The sequence below is a fragment of the Orbicella franksi genome, chromosome 1 (assembly GCF_964199315.1).
Source record: "Orbicella franksi chromosome 1, jaOrbFran1.1, whole genome shotgun sequence".
Classification (NCBI taxonomy): domain Eukaryota; kingdom Metazoa; phylum Cnidaria; class Anthozoa; order Scleractinia; family Merulinidae; genus Orbicella; species Orbicella franksi.
The window spans coordinates 20,572,440-20,590,065 of NC_138145.1; the positions used below are offsets into that span (position 1 = coordinate 20,572,440).

At 38.4% G+C, this 17,626-nt stretch overlaps 1 protein-coding gene across 1 annotated transcript in view; it reads left to right on the forward strand.

Moving 5' to 3' along the window:
* LOC145496153 (uncharacterized) overlaps window positions 1-16,748 on the forward strand; it is a 28,196-nt gene extending 11,448 nt beyond the window's left edge. The window contains exons 8-20 of the mRNA XM_081475798.1: window positions 2,316-2,640; window positions 3,452-3,541; window positions 3,869-3,910; window positions 4,414-4,776; window positions 5,411-5,461; window positions 9,396-9,446; window positions 10,009-10,212; window positions 10,839-10,961; window positions 11,345-11,695; window positions 12,450-12,675; window positions 13,403-13,555; window positions 14,457-14,599; window positions 15,669-16,748. Of these exons, the coding sequence (XP_081331924.1) occupies window positions 2,316-2,640; window positions 3,452-3,541; window positions 3,869-3,910; window positions 4,414-4,776; window positions 5,411-5,461; window positions 9,396-9,446; window positions 10,009-10,212; window positions 10,839-10,961; window positions 11,345-11,695; window positions 12,450-12,675; window positions 13,403-13,555; window positions 14,457-14,599; window positions 15,669-15,904 (2,358 nt within the window). The 3' untranslated portion in view covers window positions 15,905-16,748. The remainder of the gene's footprint in view (window positions 1-2,315; window positions 2,641-3,451; window positions 3,542-3,868; window positions 3,911-4,413; window positions 4,777-5,410; window positions 5,462-9,395; window positions 9,447-10,008; window positions 10,213-10,838; window positions 10,962-11,344; window positions 11,696-12,449; window positions 12,676-13,402; window positions 13,556-14,456; window positions 14,600-15,668) is intronic.
* Window positions 16,749-17,626: the final 878 nt, after the last annotated feature.

A 17,626-nucleotide genomic window follows, 5' to 3' on the forward strand; every position in this document is an offset into this window, starting at 1 on the left:
GTGGACCGTTAATAACGTCGTGATTGTGCGGATGGCTGATGCGCTTACGGCTTTTAATGCAGTATTAAAAGTTGCCGAGGATATATTCGAACCTTGTTAATAGACCTTAGATAAACGTGAGAATCCAAATTTCAGAACCAGGCTGAAAACAGACGAAATATCGTGTTTAGGCTTCAGGACGTGATTTAAAAGTTGCCACACTCGTCTTCGAAATCTCCAATCGAGTACTCAAGATGTTCGAAAAGTACACTGAGCTGTTCTAATCTGTAGCATTTATTTTGGTGAATCGACACTCTGGCGCCCTCCAACGTTTATGATGTGTATTTCTTGTCAAGGCTGGACAGAAATTACAAGGTAGAAAACTAGTAGGTATCGACAATATGAAGAATAAACTTGAATAAATCAAGTGAAAACAAGAGAGAATCTATAGCGCTTCTTGCGTGAATACAACCAGGGACGTCACAGGTCCTCAAACTCGGTTCCAGAGCCCGGGCACAGTTTTGCTCCAAAAAGTCGATTTCAACAACTAAAAAAAGCACTTTCCGTTGGGATTTGACAGAAATAAAGTTCACCATTACTTTAAGCACGTTTGAAGTTATAGATTGGGATAATAAAAGAGAGTACGAAAATTTCGTTTCAGTGGCACTTTAACGGTCTACAAGCTTTGAGTCGAGTACTTCTTTGCACACAGAGGGCATCTTTTTATGATACTAATAAGTGAGAGTTCTTGTGGTAGACAAAATGTATCTTTGAAAATTGTGATCCGCAGCGGGGTTTGCTTTATCGCCGCATACGTATCAGTGTAAACAAATCGGGAATTTCGGTTCTCTTTTACACGTATCTCCCAATTGCGATATTTCACGGCCGATGGATTACTTTGAGTTCTTTAGCACATACTTATGTCTATGATCTTCATTTAATAGTATCCAAGTTCAAAACAATTCGTTAAAACGTCACTAGTTTACACTCCTTTCGAAGGTTTATTAAACAGAATTTAAACTAATTTGCATATATGACCTTTCGCCGCCGACATTGTCACGTACGCTTTCTCTCATTTCCTGAGAACATACCTGTACGGGTCATGGCAGCTTAGTTTACCTTCGCTTAGTTTAAATTCGCTCCCTCATATAAAAGAAGAGGGTTTCCTAAATTGTTGCTGTTGTCATAACTTGTGGGATGTAGCAGATACAACTGGACTAAAGGTCACTGTGGCACAATCTCGTCCGCTGTGAAACTCACAAAGCGTCCGGTTTCCTCGAAGCGAAGCGAAGCGACTCGAAAACTCGAAGCGTTGTTGCTGCGATTCGTGGAGCAGCAGTCCGGATAATATTTTCAAAAGCCGCTTTCTCTTGTTTTCATGTCTTTTTTACTTTATGGGCGTAGATATTGTTTAATCGACTGCTGGCCATTTCACCAAGAGTCCCGATCATTTTGCGATCTAAGAACTCCCACTCGTTTGCTTGCTTACATAAAATATCCAGCAAATATCCAATTAAATAGACTGGAAAGCCCCAGGATCGACTCTCGACCTCTTCATGTCTAAGGCTACTGTTATTATCTGCTTTACAGCTCTGAGATGTCCTTAAGATGTTTTTTGGGGGGCTTCGAACAGTAATCTCTTCTCCCATAATCACTCTAAATTTTCAGCGCGGCATGAGAGTGATACAACCAGTGACGTCACTAGGCTGTTTTGGCCGCGCCAAAACGGCCGCCAATTTCGGGCTTAACCAGCCAACTTCGAACGGCTGAAAAAGCAGTTTTCGCTTACCGTATGCGAAAAAAAAAGTTTGTAGTGTTCCCAAGTAAGGTTGAAACTTTATTAGTAAGCAAAAATCTCACATACAAACATTTCGTTTCAGTGGCACTTTAATTAATCTTGAATCTAATATTCTTGGATATTAAGTGTTATGTACTGTCAATAAGTAAGCGTTCGAATAGCCATAGAGCAGGTAGCTGTTTTTCTGAATGTCCTGGTGTAAAGCATTTCAGGCGGATAAAACACTGGTTCGTGTTAAGATGTTCAAACAACTTGAACCTATGTTAACGTACTTAAACGTGACGGAAGAACCTCCTGACATTAATACACAGTTTGATAAATACGCAGTTTCATAAATATGTTTGGTGGTTAATGCCTTAATCTCTGTCTGATAATATCTGCCATTATGAGGTTCTAAGGCTCGAACCGTTTCCAGCAATCCAAGTTGATATTATTATCCTTATTACACAGCTTAGTCTGCAATATCACTGTGTATTTCTACGAGTCTTGCAATATTTTTGCAAGGCGAGCTCATAAACTATCTAAATCGATCATACAGATAAAGAAACCTCGTTCGTCCGCCTACATCCGACTCGTCCTGCAGCCCAGCAGTTATACAGTTTATAAAGTGGACACACTCTCTCAGTACGTCATTATCGACAGCAACCGCATGGTACTGCACTTTGCCACGCCCAAGGCAGCATTGAGTATGAACGGATCATACGCTATCTTGATAGACCACGGTGCGGTTGTAGGACAAGGCTGTTCGTATGATGGGCCACCCACACCAGGCATCACGTCCGCGAGCGACTGGGGTTTCACTGTAGACGGAGTTTGCCCTGTTGGTTCTTCTCTTGCTCCTCCAGGATTTAAAAGTTGTGTTGGTATGTTGTACGTTATGACTGAGCGTTGATAACATTAATAGAACTGCCAGATTTGAGAATCAAATTCGACTGCGATTTTGTGCTCGTAGTGCAACTAAAGATTGGCTGAAACATTATAGTCCCCCTTTAAAGCCCTTTGTAGTATTCTCCTGGCTTCTCATCCAAATTATCGACACGACATAACGAGCGTTGAAATACTAGAAATCCGTTGTTAGATTATAATTCTAGTCCCTTTTCGCTTTGCTCAGCCGAATAGGAAACATTTCTAGTTTAAATAAAGGACACAAACAATACAACAATATTTGCAGGGAGCCGCCAGCTATCGAGTTCATTCTTATAGAGAAGCAAACTGTAACAAGCTAGAGAATTAATCATTAAGGTGGAATTTTAGACGTTATTTTACACAATGATAATTATAATAAGAATTAATAAATAGCCTCAAGTAAACTAGTCGGTGTCAGATAGTCTGATATTCACAAGGAGTGATTTATAAAGGATCTGATTAATAGAGACTGTTGTTATTCAATACAAGCAAATTTAGCAACGAAAAGAAACACGTCTCACTTCTAGATTATCGTTTTTCTATCCTAAGATTTTTCCCTAATTCCGGAAGGAAAATGTACACAATACTACCTTAGACTTGTTATGTTTAGAGTAATTACGAAATACGAAGCTCTCTCTACTAGATCAGAAATAAATTGTAAAAGATTACTCCCGTAGAAGCATTTGTACGTTTGTAAAGATACAGAAAGAAAGTTGATCTCACAGAAAGCAAATGAGAAGTACTACTAATTTTCTTACCTCTTCGCAGACGTTGATGAATGTGCTAGCCATTCAAGATCTAAGCGTAGTTTGTGGTGGTGGCTAAATCCAATTTCCTCTTCAACAGCTGCATACAGTGGTAAGTTGGGTCCGGCAAGCTACCTTACGCATATACCCTCCAAAAGGATATTGGCATTCTCCAACTGAACTAATTGTCTAAGCGATAATGAAGCGACTATTCTCTTGAAGAGTCCAAATATGAATACCTTATAAAACCATTTAAAGTTTAAAGCATTTTCTTGCTATAGTTTCATCAACGAAACTTTGGCTTTTGATAGTTGTTCTCTCCACTGTGTATGTGAGAAGATCAGGCTTTTTACTTTACGTTGTAAAATTTGTGAGGGACGCTTTTTAACAGTTTGCCTAGAAACTATCCTAGCAACACTCTTCCATTTTTCATTCACAGGCCAAACTGTTTCTTCCAGCTCAGTATCGCCATATTCATCAGGTTTGTAGTATTTATTTTCCTTTTACATAATTAATTGAGAGAAATGGTAAGGAAACTTTCCCTTTACCTTTATTCAACTGAGGGCAGAATTTCTTACGTAGAACTTCGATTTTTGTATTTCGCTTTCTTTATTTGTTACATTTAACGTAATTGATTATTTTTCATTATTTTATTGCAAGGCAGTCTTGAGGTAAATCCGAGCGTTCTGATTGGTTCTATCTTGGTCGGCATTGATTTTAACATAAGGATGGTTTCCATTCAAACGATAATAAGCCGTATATCATCGCAACGAAAGTCATCTAACTGGACCAAATTTCTGGTTGAAAAAAATCCTTATAGCCATTCTTTTCCCTGACAGAAGACGAATTTTTTTTGTTTGTCACAGCAAGAATGGAAGGCCTTTATGGCCAACTTTTCATAACATCGGCCAAAGTGTAAAACTCATTTTCCCATTTTTTTTTCATTATTAGTATAATTTTTTTCTTTCCTCGATGTTCTGACAGAATGCTCCAACCACTCGTACCTGGAAGACGCCGCTAGAGGAATACACTTTTCTGGATACTACGGTTATTACCAGTGCGATAATAATCTTCCATTTGGTTGGTATCGGTTTCGTGGGGCAGCGGGGACTCAGATGGCCACATCATGTGTAGGGTACTATCGATGCGGTACGATGTACCCAGGCTGGTTGAGTGGCTCACATCCCTCTGTAACTGACGGAGCTGTGCATGCTACAGTGTGCTTTGATTGGTATTCTTGCTGTTCTTGGTCTACGAGCATTCGTGTTCGTAACTGCAGTGGATTTTACGTGTACGAACTTGGTCCAACATCATATTGTCATTCACGTTATTGTGGAAATGGAGGAGGTGAGGATACAAAGGAAGACAAGATAAATAAGCGAACAAGCAACCTTGTTAAAACTGTAAATAATACTGCGAACCTAACTAACAAACTCATTTCACAATTACTTTTCACAAAATAGAGATCTGCACCATTATGATACAAGATCTGCTAAATAACTTCACATGGATTATCGCAGAAAAAAAATTACGGGAAATTCTCACTAAAAGCCATAGGTACCAAAATATGCAATGATCTACTTGACGAAGTAAAGAACTCGCACTCATACTATATATATTCAAGATTGAAGGAAAATGAAATTGATCTTGCACAACAACTAATTGCTCGACTGTCTTAATTTGCTATCATTTTTATGGCCCTGTTATTATCAGCTCTCCGTTAGATAGATATAATTTTATAGCGGAAATTATAAAATTGTAATAGAAGATCCCCAAGAAAAGTTTCTAAAAAACTTGCTAGATCTCCTGCCAATAAAATCAATACCATGTAATAACGAGAAATGTAGAAGCAATGGGTCACACAAGAAAAAATTGAAATTGAACATATTAAAATTTAACTTCTAATGTAAATGTATTCGACGTCGTGAAGCACAAGGTACAGCGACTTGTCATTTACAGCCTTATTTACTTATTTCCACAGCGAACTATACAACAAGTATCACAAGTACCACCGTTATATCACCTACACCAGGTATTATGACCTTATTATCAATTCGTTTTTGTTGTCCAGCAAGGCCACTTCTAGATTTCAAAAGAGCTAATTAAAGTGCATCCAAGCCCCCTCCCAAACCATCCCCAGTTTTTTTGGGCTAAAATGAAAATACTTTCTACTTGAAGCATTTCGGACAAAGAGTTTCGAATTTTGTCGAATCTTCGATTTTTTACGCCATTTCGAAGCCGCTCTTGAAGTTTTACCCGACCGCGTTCAAGGAGACTAAGGCAGTGAGGATGATGACGTCTACTCAGGAACCAAACACGTCATTGCCTCAGTCATTTCTCTGCGTTTGCTCGAGACGATAGAACAAGAAACTAATCGTTCTAATATCTATTGAAGATAAAGGGTCCAAATTGTGTTTCAGCAAAATCGTTTCTTTTCCGACGGTAACGGGAGTCAAGGTTAAGTTTCCATTCAGAAGACTCCGAAGCAGTTGAAATAATCTCATATTTTCTTTATATCGTTATGAAAATAAAAGTATATTTTTGTTCTTTTCCGAATTTGCTAGCATCGATAATCCCAACAGCGTCGGCGTCAACCACGCCAGGGTCTTCTTCAGGTAAGACTGAGTTATTTGGGTTATTCTGAATGCACTTGATAGCAAATGAGTTGACAAGAGCAAAACGCATGTGACTTTCAATGTTTTTATTTGAAATATCTTTTTTTCATTTTACTTCTTTGCGATCTAATAGCAACTGAATTTAATATCTACTTGCTTATTTGATTGTGTGGGTTACAACAAACTACACTCTATTTCGATTTGGATTTAATTATCGCAGACTGTTTCTTTTGACTTAGATTAAGAATATTCTTTTTTGATAATCATTGATACTCTTGCGTTGGATGAGCAAATCCTAACTGGTCTCAACGACATTAAAGTTCATCTGTGTGTAAAACATCATTTCTATGATGTGTCATGTACACTATAAGAGAGATGAAGTATTTAATGTTTAATACAAAACCCCAAACATCACACATACCCAAGCAAGCGCACCGTTGCCTTAGCCCTCAGAAAATTCTTACTCACATGTGTGGCCTAATGGTGTCCCTCAACATTAAGGTCCATACTTGTAGTTGTCGTTGCATTTTCTCCACTGAGGGACACTTTTTTAACAGTTTGCCTAGAAACTGTCCTAGCAACACTGTTTCATTTTTCATTCACACACCCAAATTGCATCTTCCAGCTCAGTGTCGCCATATTCATCAGGTTTGTTGTATTTATTTTCCTTTTACATAAGTAATTGAGAGAAATGGTAAGGAAACTTGGCAAAGTTCTTTCTTGTATGTCGTTGTTTGCTGTTTTGGAATCTGACCCAGCGCAAAACCTGACACAAGACAAAAGGTGGTTACGTGTGCTCATACAATTAACCGATAGAAGCATTGCGATTTTGTTATCCATGCATAGGCGATGAGCATAAAACAAAAGATGTGCAGGGTCAAGGGCCTTCCAGCATAAATCTTAGCCTGTTTGTTTGCTTCTTTTATGTTTACCGGCCTTCCTAACCATTTCCCTCTATCAACTATGCCTTCCATGATTATCAATATCAAATTTAAGGTAATTTATAGCCACATTGTAAGCGATCGTGGAAAGATGTGCCGTTTTCTCACTCAAATGGAAATAAGTCGTTAATTGAGCGAAAGATTTCTTGAGCAATTGCAGTTGTTGCCTTTAATTTGTGTCGGATACAATGGAGACAATAGACAACAAGTATTATCTCACTAAAGATTAGATACATCGGCAGATGCAGGCTGGACCCTTAGCGACCCAGGTGCCTGACGCATAAGCACAGGTATTCTGTGAGGTTGCTTTTAAACATTTCCCTTTACCTGTATTCAACTGAGGGCAGAATTTCTTACGTAGAACTTCGATTTTTGCATTTCGCTTTCTTTATTTGTTACATTTAAGGTAATTGATTATTTTTCTCTATTTTATTGTAAGGTCGTCTTGAGGTAAATCCGAGCGTTCTGATTGGTTCTATCTTGGTCGGCATTGATTTTACCATACGGATAGTTTCCATTCAAACAACAATAATAAGCCGTATATTATCACAACGAAAGTCATCTAACCGGACCAAATTTCTGGTTGAAAAAAATTCTTATAGCCATTCTTTTCCCTGACAGAAGACGAATTTTTTTGTTTGTCACAGAAAAAATGGAAGGACTTTATGGCCAACTTTTCATAACATCGGCCAAAGTGTAAAACTCATTTTCCCATAGTTTTATAGGCTTACAAACTCTTTCAAATTTTTTTTTTTTTTCATTATTAGTATAATTTTTTTTTCTTTCCTCGATGTTCTGACAGAATGCTCCAACCACTCATATCTGGAAGACGCCGCTAGAGGAATACACTTTTCTGGATACTACGGTTATTACCAGTGCGATAATAATCTTCCATTTGGTTGGTATCGGTTTCGCGGGGCAGCGGGGACTCAGATGCCCACATCATGTGTAGGGTACTATCGATGCGGTACGCTTTACCCGGGCTGGTTGAGTGGCTCACATCCCTCTGTAACTGACGGAGCTGTGCATGCTACAGTGTGCTTTGATTGGTATTCTTGCTGTTCTTGGTCTACGAGCATTCGTGTTCGTAACTGCAGTGGATTTTACGTGTACGAACTTGGTCCAACATCATACTGCTATTCACGTTATTGTGGAAATGGAGGAGGTGAGGATACAAAGGAAGACAAGATAAATAAGCGAACAAGCAACCTTGTTAAAACTGTAAATAATACTGCGAACATAACTAGCATACTCATTTCACAATTACTTTTTACAAAATAGAGATCTACACCATTATGACACAAGATCTGTTAAATAACTACACAGGGATTATCACAGAAAAAACTTACGGGAAATTCTCGCTAGAAGCCATAAGTACCAAAATATGCAATGATCTACTTGACGAAGTAAAGAACTCGCACTCATACTATATATATTCAAGATTAAAGGAAAATGAAATTGATCTTGCTCAACAACTAATTGCTCGACGGTCTTAATTTTAGTTACATAAAATAACTTACAATGAGTATTATCATTTTTATGGCCATGTTATTATCAGCTCTCCGTTAGATAGATATAATTTTATAGCAGAAATTATAATATTGTAGGAGATGCCCAAGAAAAGTTTGTGAAAACTTGCTGGGATCTCCTGCCAATAAAATCAATACCATGTAATAACGAGAAATGTAAAAGCAATGGGGAAAAAAAATAAAAATAAAAATTTGAACAAATTAAAATTAAACTTGTAATGTAAATGTTCTCGATGTCGTGAAGCACAAGGTACAGCGACTTGTCATTTACAGCCTTATTTGCTTATTTCCACAGCGAACTATACAACAAGTATCACAAGTACCACCGTTATATCACCTACGCCAGGTATTATGACGTTATTATCAATTCGTTTTCGTTGTCCAGCAAGGCCACTTCTAGATTTCAAAATGGCTAATTAAAGTGCATCCAAGCCCCGTCCCCCACTGTCCCCAATTTTTTTGGGTTAAAATGAAAATACTTTCTACTTGAAGCATTTCGGACAAAGAGTTTCGAATTTTGTCGAATCTTCGATTTTTAATGCCATTTCGAGGTCGCTCTTGAAGTTTTACCCGACCGCGTTCAAGGAGACTAAGGCAGCGAGGATGATGATGTCTACTCAGGAACCAAACACGTCATCGTCTCAGTCATTTCTCTGTGTTTGTTGGAGACGATAGAACAAGAAACTAATCGTTCTAATATCTACTGGGGATAAAGGGTCCAAATTGTGTTTCAGCAAAATCGTTTTTTTTTTCCGTAGCTAGAGTCAGGGTTAAGTTGCCATTAAATTCAGAAGACTCCGAAGCGGTTAAAATAATCCCATATTTTCTCTATATCGTCATGGAAAAAAAAGTATAGTTTTGTTCTTTGCCGAATTTGCTAGCATTGATAACCCCAACAGCGTCGGTGTCAACCACGCCAGGGTCTCCTTCAGGTAAGACTGAGTTATTTGGGTTATTCTGAATGCACTAGATACCAAATGAGTTGACAAGAGCAGAACGCATGTGACTTTCAATGTTTTTATTTGAAATCTCTTTCATTTTACTTCTTTGCGATCTAATAGCAACTGAATTTAATATCTACTTGTTTATTTCATCGTGTGGGTTACAACAAACTACACTCTATTCCGATTTGGATTTAATTATCGCAGACTGTTTCTTTTGACTTAGATAAAGAATTTTGTTTTTTGATAATCCTTGATACTCTTGCGTTGGATGAGCAAATCCTAACTGGTCTCAACGACATTAAAGTTCATCTGTGTGTAAAACATCATTTCTATGATGTGTCATGTACACTATAAGAGAGATGAAGTATTTAATGTTTAACACAAAACCCCAAACATCACACATACCCAAGCAAGCGCACCGTTGCCTTAGCCCTCAGAAAATTCTTACTCACATTTGTGGCCTAATGGTGTCCCTCAACATTAAGGTCCATGCTTGTAGTTGTCGTTGCATTTTCTCCACTGTCGAATTAATTATTCGTTCTGTTTCCAGTGAATGGGATACATGCGACTCCTGCTTCAGCGATGCCTTCAAGCTTTTATGCAGCTTCAAGCGTTAATGTCCTGCCCAATCCTTCTCAGTTTGAGCTGCATCTACCTTCAGACTGTGAGCAAATTTGCAGCAACACTTATGGAAGCTACACATGTTCTTGTGTTAATGGATATCAACTGGCCCCTGATGGAAAATCTTGTTTAGGTGAATATCTTGACTTTCACCTTTCATTATGATCCAGAAATCATAGCAGCAAGAAATACAAGTTCGTTTAAAACTGAGACTCAAAAAACAACAACAACAAAAAAAACAATCATAAGTAATTTAAACGTTTTTCTAGAAAGAATTACAAACGCGACAAGCTACCATTCAAGACGATACAGCTCAAAATAAAACGTTTTATTTTTTCCATTAAGGGGGCACGCTAACGAATCATGCAATCTGACTGGACCTTAGTGCGGTCCGGATTTTCCAATCTCTGATCACGCTAACGGGAACGCGCTCTCGATGCGTGTATGGAAAAGGCAAACAGTTACAAAAATTATTTGAGAGAGAGAGAAAAAAATGACTACGTTATATACCGCCGGGCTTAGGGTCAGTCCGTATAGTGAAAAACTGTGACCTCGGGTTTGAAAATATTGTCTGAGGCCGCAGGCTGAGGGCAGCATTTTCAAGAACTCAGACCTCCGTGCCGGCAGATAAAATATTTGTCATGAGTTTACATGTATAAACGAAGCATTCGGACCGCCACGCTTCCTTAATGCCTCAAATACATATCGGCAGCTAACGACTGCATTCTGTTACTTATGTTATGCATGTTCTCTCCGTAGACATCGACGAATGTTCCATCAACAATGGTGGCTGCAGCCATCATTGCTTCAATATCCCTGGGTCATTTTACTGCGGTTGTCCGGAAGGGAGAACTATGGGTGCTAACAATTTGACCTGTGTTGGTAAGCAATGTCACTTAAAATGCGATAACTGAGAACATACCACGGGCGTTGATAATATATGAGGCAAATTGACAGTACTAGTTGACAAATATTTTCATGAGCGGATCAACTATACTATAATTTCAAGCCTTATCTTTGAAAATCTCTTCAGGCTGTTTTCCCCGCGCCATCATACATGTTACAGGTGAATTGACAGAGTGATATCCATAGCTGGCGGTTCTTTCGGAAATTAAAGATGTAAAAAGAGGCTTTTATTCAGTGTCTTTGAGACATTTTATATATAATTGGGAATTTTAAAAATTAATTTTTCAATAGGACGAGTCTATTTGATTAGGATCTTTTTCATAACCTTGTATTTCTTTCTCTCTTTCGCCTCTGTGAAGAGCCTGGCGTGTCCGTTAGCTGTGGTGACAGCAATATGACGGTGTCGTTAGAAAAGAGGACATTCCCTTTCTTTGAAGTTAGTCACCTACACTTGCGTTACTCTTCGTGTAGAGCGACTCAAAATGACACGCATCTGCTGATCAGCACTTCTCTGAATGGCTGCGGAACTTTGGTAAATGAGACCCAAGACGCTCTTATTTTCTGGAATGAAATTCAAGCGGACGCTGTGATCATCGACTACGTTATCACTCGGACACATGACATCAAACTGCCATTTTACTGCAGCTATTCCAGAAGGAAATTACTAAGCTTGAGTTTCACTCCTCAACCCATTTACTTTTTGACAGAAGGTACAGTGTATATGAAACTTTTAACTCATTGCAATTGATATCGTTTCTTTCTTCTAACTCGCAGAAATAATATAAAAAATAATTATACAATCATAAATTATAAATATAATTATAAAATAATTATAAAATAATTACTGAACTGGCAAAGCCGCACACTGTTGCACTATTTATGTAACCGTATTGTTACGTACGAGGTGGCCTTAACTAAAAGCCTGATGGTTTCTAGAGGTCACCTCGCCTCACATTAAAATATTTATAAATACTGTACATTAAGTGAAAAGGCAAAATAAACAGAATGAATGAATGAATGAATGAATGAATGAAAACATCAAATGGCCAGGCCAGTGTTGTTTCCACCCTATACAGTGGGAATTGCCTTAATGGCACGAAAAGACACTAAAGTATAGTCGAAAGCAGCCAAGCTAGTGCCATGGCATCAAGCAAAACAATGACCACGTTTACTCCTGTCCCGACAGCAGATTCTATTGGAGATACACCACGTAGCATTTTGTCAGATTGATTTTGTCAGTTTCCCAGAACCCAGGCCCTTGATCTCGTTGGCGTTTCATTATGCAATTCAATATGTCAGACAAATTTGAACAGTTTGGTTGTAGGTATGCCCGAAATTGTTTGTACTTATTTTAAATTTTATTGTAAGGTGAATTAGACACATTTAACGGCCTAAATGGCAATTATACTCCTAAGAGAAGATTCTAACAGAGATATTAACAAACTTTGTACATTTTTATTTCAGCGGGATACGGCAACCTCACTTTTAAGGTAGACTTTTACAAGAGTTCGTCATTTGACACTCCTTACACCCAGGAGGATTACCCACTGGAAGTCGAACTCAATGATTTTGTGTACATAAGGTACAGTGTGGAGTCCAGCGCTGACCTGACGATAATGGCTGAAACCTGCAAGGCCACTAAGGATGGAAGCTTTTATTCCTGGCCCCAATATACCATTATACAGAATGGGTAAGTAGGATACGAACACAACACTTTGAAAGGGCTTTGTGCTCCCTAAGATAACGTGAAAGAAGCTCCAATAATTATCCTCAATTTTAAATTTTTCTTTCCTTTCGCCAGGAATTTGTCATTTGAAAAAAAAAAAAAAAAAAAAAAAAAAAAGACGCAAGAAACCGGTATAAGATTACGCCGTCTAAGACTTCAATGTTAAAGAGCTGCTTGAATTTGTTTTGAAAGCCTTTGAAGCTGCGACAAATTCTTCTATCCGTGTTAATTTACTTACCTGACCATATTAGTAGGTTCATCTGTATGTGTCAGGTTCCCTTTAACTTCAGAGAAGAACTAATTTCTTGTCTGCACTTGCCAACTTAACACTGATTGAGAACAAAGATCTGATCAGCGATATACTTTCAAGTATTGAAACACCTGCCAGCCGAGGGTCACAGGCCGAACGAACTGGGCGTTAAAAACGAATATACTCGAACATGTGGGAGCAAATCGCGATAATCATGCCTTTGGGACAGTACCCTGAATTTCTCGTGATCGTAGACGTATGTAGATGCAAAGTCATACCCCAGCAAGGGTACAGGGAGCAGTTGAAGTAGTCCAGCCCTTGAGTCAATTTTTAAGACTGCTGCAAAGTATGTATTAAAACCTTTGGTAGATAACCAAAAACGTACGCTACAATATTCTATGTTAACTAAATGTTCATACGAATGTTTCAAATGCATTGTAGATGTCCACGAGATACAACAATGGACTACAGCTACGATACTTTACGAAGCTTCCAAGAATTTAAAATCAAAGCCTTCAGATTCTTCAACGACTATGACACGGTGTACTTCCACTGCGAGTTATTGGCTTGTCATAGATACTCGCCTAACTCCAGGTGAGAAAAAAACAGAATGGTATATCAACTTAATTTTGAATGAATAGTTTGAATCTTTTCCAGGTATGTTTCACTTAAGTTTTAATTACAGCTATAATTTCACTGACAAATCATTATATCATTACTGAGGACAAAACCACACCTGATTATAATAGGTACACATCTGTATTGCATTGGAAAAGAAACGATCAGAGAACGTTGACAATTCTTTTACTGACAAATCATTATCATGGCAAACAAAACCACAAAAGATCACAATAGATAGGTAGACATCTGTATTGCACTAGAAAAGAAACAAAAAGCTAACGTGCGTTGACAGGAACATACTGAAACTTAAAATTGAGGCACAGATAAAGATCACTGATAGCTTTCTCGTGAATAAGTAAAAACATTTCTCCAGGATATGTGGTGCACTTTGTATTCATTTGTGAATTCGTGTCTTCTCCAGCGTGGTGTCTGAAAGACTCGTAGTATAAAATATTATTGTCATTAAATTCTGAAAAAATAGAAACATTTCAGATTATTGAATTTAAATAGGTAGGTGGATGTTAGACTCATTCCAGTAAAGACATGAGGTTAAGTCTTACCGCCGGAGCTAATCCCGGTTTCTGAAGCGCCTAGGAGTATTTTATACCCCCTGGATAAAATGTTAGACCATCGACAAGTTGCAACCCAGCACGAAATTCTGGTTGGAGAGTGTCAAGCGTCTTGCCTTAGAACACAACGCAATGATCCTGGTCTGAACAGTGCAAACTCAGACCACTAAATAACTGCTCGTTGACCTGTAGGCCGCCGCGTCTCCAACCTAGATATAGGGGGTTTCTGAAACTAGTAGGCTGTACTACCTCAGCCCCCTCTTAGGCGTGCAGCAGCTAAATCAGGCATCCAACAATTCACACAGGTGTAGCCAGGGATGTTCAATCGGTAACAAAAGAAAGAAAAGGGATGTGACACGCGATGAAGTAGAGCATGAAGAAAGTACAAACAAGGTCATTTTGACACAAGGTCCACTGGTGTTCAAGAAAGAAGAACAACAATCGGGAGGTAAGTTAAATATGTGTCTTATTGCACAGGGTATGTCAGTAGGTACGTTAAACCTAAAGAAAATGTTCCAGTACCTTGATGTCACTTATTAACTTAATGTACAGCATTCGTGTTACATGGACGTTTGCAAACCAATCAGTGCTATCTGGCTGTAGATATAATTAATACTGGACACATTCTATTCGAATAGACCATTAATGGACTGGGACTAGCGTGCAACTGAGGCTAATGCGGGGAGTCTTATCAACTGCAAGAAACACTAATCTCTTTTTAATGATATTCCCCCACATGAGCCTCCACTGCAAGCTAGGTCCAGTCTACTACCGAGAATACGAATGTGGTCTTTTAAAACTTAAGCCCCCTCTTACTGTGAGCCCTTTCCCCCGGCTATGACACAGTCCTTTAAGGTAATTCCTCTGAAATAAAAGTGACAATAGATTTTTGTTCAAACTTTGTCCACTGAATATTTGTCATATGATAACTTCAATTTTGAAATAAAAAAGGGGGGTGCCCATGCTCATTAAGGAGCAGTGAGGCATTGAAAATGCTCCATTTTGGCATTATTTAATGCTTGTTAGAAGAACGCATTCCCAGTAATTGTAACATTGTGAGCCCAGACTCATAAGAACACGCATTAAACTACAGTCAATACAATGTGTCGGACACAAATAAAAGTTTTAGGTTTGATTCAGACAGAAAGCTAAATCCTTGATTAAAAATTGGAACCAAATTTCTTGACGTGGTTACCGACTGCAAAATAGAAAAGACCACAGTGTATCTGCTATTTTTCTTATTTATTCAATTTTCAGCGATAGAAATTAGATCAGTCTTTTCTCGCGCAAAGCTTCTGATTAGTTGATTACAATGACTGAAAAAAAAAATTGGGGTGCCTGTGCTCGTTGGTGAGCTAGAGCCATTTTTCAACTGACAGAGCTCAATATCAAGGCAAATCCGTCATGTTTTCAAAGTGCGCGAGACTGGTTCTAACTAAGTAACTCTAAATATATATCATTCTATGCGACCTTGTGTGACAAGTTATACTGTTTGTTTCTTGAAATTCCTATCGTAGATACCGATCAAAACAAACAAACCGGAGCACTCATTGGTGGCGTGGCAGCCGCTGGAGGATTTGGTCTGATTGCAATCATAGCCCTAGGCGTTTTATTTGTCAAGTACCGCATTGCCCGACGATTTATGAACAGGAACAAGGTTGGAGATCTTTACACCACTCAAGACCAACAATTGAGCAGAAAAAACGCCTACATACAAGAAGATGACATGATTGATAAGGAAGACACTTTTTAGGGCAACGTGAATACTTCCTTGAGTGTTGTAAGAGCAGATGTAGACGGTACAAGTTTGTCGCATGCAGCGCGCAATGATCGCAGCATGCAAACATAGGCAGTAGAAGTGATATATTTGTGAGTTAAATCCTCTGTCTACATCTGTATTTAAACTAAATGCTCTTACCTTAGGATTGTGAAAAAGAAAATAGAAAAAAAAACCCTCAAAATTTCCAGTTAAACAGTGTCTGATTTTAGCTCATTTTTTCAGGGAGAAAATGAATTTACGCACATCCTCGTAGCATACTGTACAAGTATACCAATCTGCGTGTTCTATATAAACTTAAATTTTACGTCCCTATTATCGTGGTAATATAAGGTAGTGTATGGAGGTTAGGTCCTATAACAAATGTACCACATCATTACCATCATCAGTAACAGCGGTAGCAGCAGGAGGCATCATCATCATCACCATTATCATGAATTCCCGATTTCAAAGTGTACTGAGATAACGAGGTCTCGCTTTAAGGTGTGAAAAGGAGATTACAGAAACTTCTCCAGGAGACTTAGTTTTCAACGAATGCTCTTATTATTTTAAAATAACCAAATGTGATTTTTTATCCATTTTTGATCAAAGACGTCGATTCTTTTAAAATTGATGTGTGGGGTTAGCATTACAACCACATTGGATTCTCTTGCAGTAGTTTAATAAAAGCAAGTATATAGATAAATAAAATTAAGTCAGAATTAACTTATTTTTTAGAGGCTCTATATTAATAATAAGGTCAATATAGTGAGCTTGTTCTAAAATAAATACAAGTTAGTTTTGACTGAATAGAGAGAATCCACCATTTTTGACGCACCAGTTCCCCTGGTCGAAAGGACCCCCCCCCCCCTCCCCTCTTACACCCCACCCACTCCCTCTCTCATTCACACTCTTCGAAACACCCAATTCTCCTTACCACGCCCTCTTCCTCCTGAGTAATCATGACTCTCAGTACGACAAACACACACTGAATTTCAGAACTTATATCTAGTTCATTTTCTTTGTGTGCATTTCGGAATAAAGCTGAGCTTATCTAAATCAGTCCATTTATCTGGCAGCCGCAATCAGTGGCCAATTTGTTTATTGGCCAATAAACATGAACTTATTTCTGATGCGCAGTAACGTATAACCGATCGAACACTTGCATTGACATCAGTGGGACAAATACACATTACCAATTAAGGAGGTTTTGTCTGAGTTTTTTTTAGAGTTTTTTAAGTCCCTTGAACTTGAAAATATCGTCTACGCCACTCGGAATCAATCCTGTGTAGGTTAAAATCAAAGTCTGTGCAACTCGGTATCAGTTATTGTGGGGCCCCTCTAAGTCCAAAACGACCAAATACTTTATTGACTATACACATAACCAGCGCGTGCGATCATCTTTAGCCTGTCCATTTAACTTACAGAAAAGGTCTTTGCAATTTAGTTTCAAGTCCCTAGAACTCGAAAATATTGTTTACACTTTTCGGAATCTAGCCTATCTAGCTCAAAATTAAAGTTTGGGCAGTTCGGTGTCAGCTAATGCCGAGCCCCTTTAAGTCTAAAACGGCCTATATTTTACTCACTATGCACTTACCAAACGCGAGCGATATTCGTTGCCCTGTCGATTTACGTTAAGGGCAAGGTCCATGCAGTTAAGTTTCAAGTCCCTAGAAATCGAAATTATGGTCTGGGTTATTCCGAATCAGGCCTATGTAG